This window comes from Anthonomus grandis, chromosome 9 (assembly GCF_022605725.1).
Source record: "Anthonomus grandis grandis chromosome 9, icAntGran1.3, whole genome shotgun sequence".
Classification (NCBI taxonomy): Eukaryota; Metazoa; Arthropoda; class Insecta; order Coleoptera; family Curculionidae; genus Anthonomus; species Anthonomus grandis.
This window is the reverse complement of record NC_065554.1, coordinates 29,243,572-29,253,586: the sequence shown is the minus strand read 5'-3', so window position 1 is coordinate 29,253,586 and position 10,015 is coordinate 29,243,572. Positions and strand designations below refer to the sequence as shown.

Here is a 10,015-nt window from a genome sequence, read left to right as displayed (position 1 = left end):
ACAAAAGAGAGGAAGGCCGTCCAGAGCAAAGGCTCTAATAGTTCAGTAGTATTATAGCCTATTTCACACATATTTGTTATATGATACTTTTTTATTCATACATAGTTATGTAATAATGCCAGTACCCTTTTATTTTTTTTTAATAAAAATATATAGAAATTATAATATAAACACGTGTATATTATATACACGTCCATTAAACTTTGTTAATTATTATTTCCAATCGAAACTTGACTTGCTTGCAGAAAATTTATAAACTTTCTTGGCAATGTGGAAGCGCTAAAATTCGATACAGATACAAGTGAACATTTTTATATTTCTTTTTAAAAAAAAAGGATTGCTATTGGCTCTTTGAAACAATCTACTTAGACTTATATTGAATTTTAACTACATAAACCGGGAGAGAGAGGCTGAGAAAGTCACGCTACAAATTATGTGCAAGTAACCCAGCCAGCCTAATCCAGAGTGCGATTCTGTTATTTTATAGTACGCAAGCCTTAGGTTTAAATGTACCCATTCCATAGTGCGAATGTATCATTTTGCAATAAAAAAGGTTAAAGTTAAAACGTATCTAATTCAAAGTGAGATTATATCATTTTATAGCGACTAGGCTAAAAGTTAACATTCTCTGACAGAATCTCACAGAATCTGCCTTTTTTAGTTTGTAGGTACAAAGTTAGAAGAATTTTCAAAAGTGCAATTATATATTCCCCTATTTTTAAATATGCCAGGGAAGTGAATTATTTCAATCTAACATGAAAGTTTTCAAGGGTTTCTTGCTTGAAAACTGAAGAAAGTGCCTTGTTTCGTTCAGACATATAAATTAATTTTTTTTTAATCAAAATGCAGTATTTTTGACTGCCTCCATTATCTGTATTTGGATAGTGTGAAGCTTACTAAGGATTTACTATCTAGGAAAACATATATGACAAAAGTACGATGAGATATTGACTATGTCCAGTAAATACAACATTTTGAATACACACGCATATTCAAGATGTCATTTATAGGCCCGGTCAATTATAAAAGACGAAATCTCTTTTAATTAAAAAAACCAAATATTAAAATACTTTTTGGTGCATTTTATATGAATGGATTCACTTAAAGCAACTTTATAAAAAAACAATTTTTTGTTGTTTGAAGGTTACAATTCCACCCCATATAGAAGATATGGGACCGTTTGTGAATTCTAGTTTAGGCATTTGGTTCAATTATTTCATTCAAGTGATTATTGAACAATTGTATTCCAGGTAGTTGAATGAACTTGAAAACTAGATTTTTTAGAATTAACCCTTGAAATTATAGGTTTTTTTTTTCATTAAAATATCCTAAAATTCGTTTCTTGTCCTTATATAGACGTGTAATTAATCTAAAATACAAAAATCTTAAAAGCCTATGATTTAAGTTATATAGTATTCTATTCCAGGCATTTAGATGTACGCTTTCCTTATGCCAAAGTTTTTTAGAAACTAATAAAATGACCCATTCCAGGCATTTGGGCCTGGTAAGTAATCTAGAAAACTGGAAAAACTACAACTTTCAAAATTCTTTCTATTCCAGGCATTTGAGCGGTTTTGTTTACATTAGAAATCCTATTAGAATTTGAATGGGCACTTAGTTTAAAAATCTTGGCAGCTAATGCATTTTTTCTGCATTCTAGACATTCAGTTGCTATTAAATGTGTAGTTAATTTAGAATATCGTCCGAAAAACTATAATTTTCCACTAGTCTAGAAATGCTATTACTTCATTCAAGTAAAATAGCATTCTGTTCAAAGTGTGCTTCATGGTATACAAACTAAAATATTAAATTTAAATTATGTATACAGTGATACATCATTGCTTTAATAATCCCTAAAAAATAAACTATCCACGCTAATAATAAAAATTAAAAAAACCTTTTAAAAACCAACAATGTCCGCACTCATTCAATTAATATTTTCTACTTATAAAAACTATTCAGGAATGGATTAAACTAACATTTCTTAAAAATATTCCTCTCAATTTAGATCGTACATGGTACAAAGTAGTTACACAGCATCTCGGGGGGAAGGAAAAACTGGTTAAAATAAATATTACCGAAGACCGGTGGAGGTACTGGATGAACACTGTTGTGGTAAATTAACGATTGCGGTCGGTTCCGTTTCCATTGCTAAGCCGCGATCTTGACTGCCGCAGTTGTAACAGACGGCGCTGGAGTGTCCGGAACGACCTAAAAAAATCATCAGAATCAAATCTCACAGTAAACATTCTATAGTTTATATAATAATAATAATAAATATCATAAATTTACAGTTATTTTTTACTAGGTCAAAATGTGGCAGTAAACATTGGTTGAGAAAAAAAACGCGTTCAGAACATTTAATCGTGTGAGCACATCCTAAATTCCATCACATTTAATCCTGAAACCTATTTAATATCTAATAGAATCTTCTAAATAAAATGTAATAAAACATTTCCTCTTCCTTCAATAATCTATGATTACTTATAAGAAAGATGTAACTATATTAATAAGATTTATAAATACCATTAGAAATAAACAGAAATGTGAGTTACTGGTTTTTCTCTTAAGTACTCTGGAATTCTACTCTAGGAATGAGAACAGAATCGGGTCCGGTAGTTAAAATCCGCTTGATTCAGATGATAACAAACGAATTAATTGCAATAATGGAGAATTTTAATAAAGTTTCTTAACAGAGCTAAATATTAGTACTCTCAAAAAGAAGGGATATCTAATTGGTTTGGGATGTCAATAATTTTTACAGTGTTCTCTGCTATTCTTGTAAAATGTTTATTCCGGTTAAGCATTCTAATATAATTAAACATACTCCTTGGTTCAATCGTAAACTTAATTATTCCAGGCAGTTAAGGTTTAATCTTAATTAAAATGCTTTGAGTGCCTGGAATTGTAAAATAATTTTAACTTGACCGTCATTATTATTAATTAATTATTCCAGGCAACTGAGACATAGATTTAATTAAAATGCTTGAAATTTAAAAAACTTTAATTAAAATCAACCCTCTGGAATCGTAAAATAAGTTGAGGAATTTTAATCTTAATTAAAATAACTCAACTGCCTGGAATTGTACAGTAATTTTCAGTAGCTTTGATGCCATTAAGTAATTAATTAATTATTCTAGGTAATTGAGGCATAGTTTTAATTAAAATGCTTGAACTTTAAAATATCTACAGATCAACTGTCTAGAATTCTATATTAAATTCTAACTTAAACGTCAATTTACAACTACTTAGTTATTTCAGGCAGTTGAGGCTTAATCTTATTTAAAATGCTTTGACTGCCTGGAATTGTAAAACAATTTTAATTTAAACGTCAACAAAAAGTTAATTAATTATTCCAGGCAGTTGAGGCATAATTTTAATTAAAATACTTGAACTTTAAAATATCTACAGGTCAACTGTCTAGAATTGTATATTAAATTTTAACTTAAACGTCAATTTATAACTACTTAATTATTCCAGGCAGTTGATGCATAATTTTAATTAAAATACTTGAACTTTAAAATATCTACAGGTTAACTGTCTAGAATTGTATATTAAATTCTAACTTAAACGTCAATTTAAGACCACTTGATTATTCCAGACAGTTGAGGTTTAATCTTAATTAAAATGCTTTAACTGCCTGGAACGTAAGAAATTTATTAATTATTCCAGGCTATTCAGTCACAGATTTAATTAAAATACTTGAAATTTAAAAAACTTTTTAAAAAATTAACCCTCTGGAATCGTAAAAGAAGTTGAGGAATTTTAATCTTAATTAAAATGACTCAACTGCCTGGAATTGTACAGTAATTTTCAGTAAATTTGATACCATTAAGTAATTAATTAATTATTCCAGGCAGCTGAGGTTTAATCATGATTAGAATGCTTTGACTGCCTGGAATTAAAAAACAATTTTAACTTTAACGTAAAAAATTAATTAATTATTCTAGGCAATTGAGACATAGATTTAATTAAAGTGCTTGAAATTTAAAAAAACTTTAATTAAAATCAACCCTCTGGAATCGTACAATAAGTTGAGGAATTTTAATCTTAATTAAAATGTCTCAACTGCCTGGAATTGTACAGTAATTTTCAGTAGCTTTGACGCCATTAAGTAATTAATTAATTAATCTAGGTAATTGAGGCATAGTTTTAATTAAAATGCTTGAACTTTAAAATATCTACAGATCAACTGTCTAGAATTCTATATTAAATTCTAACTTAAACGTCAATTTACAACTACTTAGTTATTTCAGGCAGTTGAGGCTTAATCTTATTTAAAATGCTTTGACTGCCTGGAATTGTAAAACAATTTTAATTTAAACGTCAACAAAAAGTTAATTAATTATTCCAGGCAGTTGAGGCATAACTTTAATTAAAATACTTGAACTTTAAAATATCTACAGGTCAACTGTCTAGAATTGTATATTAAATTTTAACTTAAACGTCAATTTACAACTACTTAATTATTCCAGGCAGTTGAGGCTTAATCTTATTTAAAATGCTTTGACTGCCTGGAATTGTAAAACAATTTTAATTTAAACGTCAACAAAAAGTTAATTAATTATTCCAGGCAGTTGAGGCATAACTTTAATTAAAATACTTGAACTTTAAAATATCTACAGGTCAACTGTCTAGAATTGTATATTAAATTTTAACTTAAACGTCAATTTACAACTACTTAATTATTCCAGGCAGTTGAGGCTTAATCTTATTTAAAATGCTTTGACTGCCTGGAATTGTAAAATAATTTTAATTTAAACGTCAACAAAAAGTTAATTAATTATTCCAGGCAGTTGAGGCATAACTTTAATTAAAATACTTGAACTTTAAAATATCTACAGGTCAACTGTCTAGAATTGTATATTAAATTTTAACTTAAACGTCAATTTACAACTACTTAATTATTCCAGGCAGTTGAGGCTTAATCTTATTTAAAATGCTTTGACTGCCTGGAATTGTAAAATAATTTTAATTTAAACGTCAACAAAAAGTTAATTAATTATTCCAGGCAGTTGAGGCATAACTTTAATTAAAATACTTGAACTTTAAAATATCTACAGATCAACTGTCTAGAATTATATATTAAATTTTAACTTAAACGTCAATTTACAACTACTTAATTATTCCAGGCAGTTGAGGCTTAATCTTATTTAAAATGCTTTGACTGCCTGGAATTGTAAAACAATTTTAATTTAAACGTCAACAAAAAGTTAATTAATTATTCCAGGCAGTTGAGGCATAACTTTAATTAAAATACTTGAACTTTAAAATATCTACAGGTCAACTGTCTAGAATTGTATATTAAATTTTAACTTAAACGTCAATTTACAACTACTTAATTATTCCAGGCAGTTGAGGCTTAATCTTATTTAAAATGCTTTGACTGCCTGGAATTGTAAAACAATTTTAATTTAAACGTCAACAAAAAGTTAATTAATCATTCCAGGCAGTTGAGGCATAACTTTAATTAAAATACTTGAACTTTAAAATATCTACAGATCAACTGTCTAGAATTATATATTAAATTTTAACTTAAACGTCAATTTACAACTACTTAATTATTCCAGGCAGTTGAGGCTTAATCTTATTTAAAATGCTTTGACTGCCTGGAATTGTAAAACAATTTTAATTTAAACGTCAACAAAAAGTTAATTAATTATTCCAGGCAGTTGAGGCATAACTTTAATTAAAATACTTGAACTTTAAAATATCTACAGGTCAACTGTCTAGAATTGTATATTAAATTTTAACTTAAACGTCAATTTACAACTACTTAATTATTCCAGGCAGTTGAGGCTTAATCTTATTTAAAATGCTTTGACTGCCTGGAATTGTAAAACAATTTTAATTTAAACGTCAACAAAAAGTTAATTAATTATTCCAGGCAGTTGAGGCATAACTTTAATTAAAATACTTGAACTTTAAAATATCTACAGATCAACTGTCTAGAATTATATATTAAATTTTAACTTAAACGTCAATTTACAACTACTTAATTATTCCAGGCAGTTGAGGCTTAATCTTATTTAAAATGCTTTGACTGCCTGGAATTGTAAAACAATTTTAATTTAAACGTCAACAAAAAGTTAATTAATTATTCCAGGCAGTTGAGGCATAATTTTAATTAAAATACTTGAACTTTAAAATATCTACAGATCAACTGTCTATTAAATTCTAACTTAAACGTCAATTTAAGACCACTTAATTATTCCAGAGTGTTGAGGTTTAATTTTAATTAAAATGTTTTGACTGCCTGGAACGTAAGAAATTTATTAATTATTCCGGGCAATTGGAACATAGATTTAATTAAAATGCTTGATATTTAAAAAAACTTTTAAAAAATCAACCCTTCGGAATCGTAAAATAAGTTGAAGAATTTTAATCTTAATTAAAATAACTCAACTGCCTGGAATTGTACAGTAATTTTCAGTAACTTTGAGCCCATTAAATAATTAATTAATTATTCCAGGCAGTTGAGGTTTAATCATGATTAGTATGCTTTGACTGCCTGGAATTAAAAAACAATTTTTTACTTTAACGTAAAAAATTAATTAATTATTCTAGGCAATTCAGACATAGATTTAATTAAAATACTTGAAATTTTAAAAAAATTCATTAAAAATCCGAAGCATTAAAAATAAATCTAATTTATCAAATTTTCAATCAATACTTTGGTGCTAACTGAATTGCTTACCAGAAGTTAAAGGAGTGCCCTCCGACCAAACGTCTGTACTGGGATCGTAAATTTCGACATCCTTTAAAAACTGGTGGCCATCATATCCTCCTAAAAAAAACGATATTAAAATTTTGCATCTTAAAAACTCATTTTAAAATCACTGGCTTACCCATAGCATATATTTTGCCATCTAGCACGGTGACGCTCAAAGCGCTTCTCGATATGTTCATACTGGATAAGAAAGTCCAAACTTTGTTCTCCGTATCGTAGCGTTCGACGGTATTTAACTGTTTACCGTTATAACCTCCGATAACGTAAATGTATTTGTCTATGGCACAAACCCCTAGTAACAAAATGTTATATTTTAAAGATATGAATAAAATATTAATTATTTTATAGCGGATACAGCAGATAAATTAATTATTATTAAAAAGAAAGTCAATTTATTTAAAGAATAAATAAATTTCATATACAATAAAATAGGTTTTGATGTTCAAGCTCGTAACTACAGTAAGTATTGTATACTGTATAATTTTTTTCTTTCTTGGTATCAAAGAGAAACAGAAAATCTTAAGCAAAGCTTTAAGTTAAAGAGGGAAAGACAATAGTCCATATTTATAAAAAAAAGTTTTACCTTTTGCTTTCAAAAAATAAAGCAATTCCTTCAAAGTATATGGATAAAAAGAAGTAAAGGAAAAGGTCTCGCTTCTGTAACGTAAAAGGTGTTAACTTTTTCTTATTTATAAAAAAGAGCATTTGCTTAAAACCTAAAGGATTTGCTTCTAAAAAAAGGAATCTAGGTTACAGCAACTTTTCTCATTTTATCAATAGTTGTCTCGGCATCTTAGAGCTTGCATCTTAAAATTTGTGCATTTTCGTTTAATAAAATCTATTTGTAAAAACTTGTTTAAGTGATCTTTGGTTAATTAGTCGCAGTATTGTGTTAGTTATGGCTAATGTGGTGAATTTACGTACAAGAAAATACTACAAACCAAGACGTACACCTCGTGAGTCAGATTTCAAGAGATTGTTTAGATTTGAGGAGGAAAATGTAGTGTGGTTGGCAAATTACTTTCTTGGCATGGATTTTGAGACTCGTGCAGCAGCTCAGTCACCTGTGCAGAAAATGAAAATATTTCTGGGGTATTGTGCGAACCTTGAATTTCGGAGCGGAATACCTGAAGAATTGGGATGTTCGCCACCCACAGTGTCCAGAATATTTCATGACGTGCTAGAGCGAATTGTACAACAAGCCGGCGAATTTATCAGGTTCCCAAATACAGAAAATCAAATTATGCAGGCCAAAGAGAAATGGTTGACCAGGGTCCGTTTTCCCACAGCTATTGGAGTTATCGACTGCACGCATATTCGTCTTGATGGAAAAACCAGCCCAATTTGAAGGCGAATATGTAAATTGGAAAGGTTTTGCCAGTATTAATGTACAGGTTACATGCGAGCAGAATTCTGTTATAACTAGTATAGATGCAAGTTGGCCTGGATAACTCGACGATGCGCGTATATGGGAAAATTCGGCAGTGTGTGAAGTCATGAAAAAGACAAGAAACAATATTCTTCTAGGGGACAGTGGGTATGGTATAATGTCATGTCTTATAACACCTTACACCGACCCCCACGAGGAATATCAGAGAGTCCTTAACAGGCTGCTTACATCAGAGCGAGTTGTGATTGAGCATAGATTTGGGCAAGTATGGATGCAGAGTAAAACTGACCAGTATTTCAAAAGTTATAATTGCGTGTGCTGTGTTGCACAATATAGCTAAGCAATTAAGAGATGACGATTTTCAAGAAAATGACGAAGATGAAGATAGAGATATACATATATTATAGAGGATGAAAATGTAGATGCTATTCGCGCACAAGGATTAAGGCGGCGAGAGGAATTAGCTCGTCTTATTACCAATATATGTTCATAATTAGGATTAAAACTTTCTTGTAATGCGATGTATATCTCGTTTACTTCGAGCGTACTAAGATGTATTCACTTAAACTAGAAATAAACTTACACCTTTGAATTGAAAAAAAAACGTTCAATTATTTTCTTTGTTATAAATGATACACATTACATATACGTTTATTTAGAAGTTTTAGTAAATATTATCTCCAACAACATACTCTTACGGAGCTTTTTCGTTTGATGCCTCGTTTAAATTATTTGCTTGGCAGAGTAATATTGTTGTTGGAGACGAGCAACTTTCAGTTGTTCAACTAAAACGAATCGTTGAAGCTGGGTTGTCGTTAGCTGCCTCGTCTCGTCAGACTCTTGTTTGCCCGAAGCAAAGGTAGGCTTCGGAGGAATTTTTTTCACCAACCTCTTCAACCGATGTGTAGGATCGCTTTTTGTTAGCTACTACTTGAGGCATAATCGTTATAATAGCAAGTCATTAAGGTATTTACATTTTTAGTATTAATTTACTTTTCTGCTATATCGGAAGGAAGACACGGAAACAGTTATAACCTAAATAAATATTTAGAAAATCAACATGCTGGGCATCGAAGTAAAGTAAAATTGGCTTAAAAATGAGCTAGTGATAGAAATAGATTCTGAATCTTAGAACTCGTCTTTTTCAGATTAATTCACCATATCCATTATTTGGTGTGAAGAAGAAATTTCCATTTTTTTTTTAAATTGTTTATTTTATTGTTTTTGTATTTCCTATAGATGAAAAACACCCCAACTAGCATTTTTGGCAACAGCTACGTAATCGCGATTATAAAGAATACTTTAAAGTTGTGGTTACTAGTCGCGGGAACCGTTTAGGCACCGTTCTGTTACCACTTTTTTACCAAAATTGGGAATGAATGGTGAATGTTATTCCTATTAGAGAGTATTAATTCCTGATTATGTGCAGGATTGTAAAATGCACTGCATGAAGTTGACGGTTCATTAATTTGCTGGTTTCGACGCATTACCATGAGACGCTTTTCTTGGACTATTTTCATTATTTCTAATTGACACTTCATTGCATCAGAAATTGGAATTTCTCGTAATTGAGATGCTATGTTATTGGCAAAATGTGAAAACTCATCGACCATCTGAGTTTTTTGCACATCCTCTTTTAATGATTTTAAAGTATTTATCGTTTTTTCAATATGTTCAGAGAGCACCGTTCTGTTACCACTTTTTTACCAAAATTGGGAATGATTTTGCTGTAGCAAATACGTAATTCTATCGTCCCGGGAACTTCTTTTTAACGTCCCATAGTGGTTTTCGGGATGTCATAAAGTAGTAATTGTGCAGTGCTAGTTACTAAGAAGTTACTGAGACAATATTATGCAAACATTTTGATTCTCTTTCTTTGTCAACACAAATAATTT

At 29.9% G+C, this 10,015-nt stretch overlaps 1 protein-coding gene across 4 annotated transcripts in view; it reads right to left on the bottom strand.

Annotated features, from left to right (window-relative positions):
* Nucleotides 1-1,965: 1,965 nt before the first annotated feature.
* The window catches only part of LOC126740217 (kelch-like ECH-associated protein 1B), a 34,273-nt gene continuing 26,223 nt past the window's right edge, over nt 1,966-10,015 (bottom strand). For all 4 annotated transcript variants that reach the window (XM_050446150.1, XM_050446152.1, XM_050446149.1 and 1 more), the window contains exons 10-12: nt 6,849-7,022; nt 6,698-6,787; nt 1,966-2,211 (exon numbers count right to left, since the gene is read on the bottom strand). In XM_050446150.1, coding sequence (XP_050302107.1) covers nt 2,075-2,211; nt 6,698-6,787; nt 6,849-7,022 — 401 coding nt within the window. In that variant the 3' untranslated portion in view covers nt 1,966-2,074. The remainder of the gene's footprint in view (nt 2,212-6,697; nt 6,788-6,848; nt 7,023-10,015) is intronic.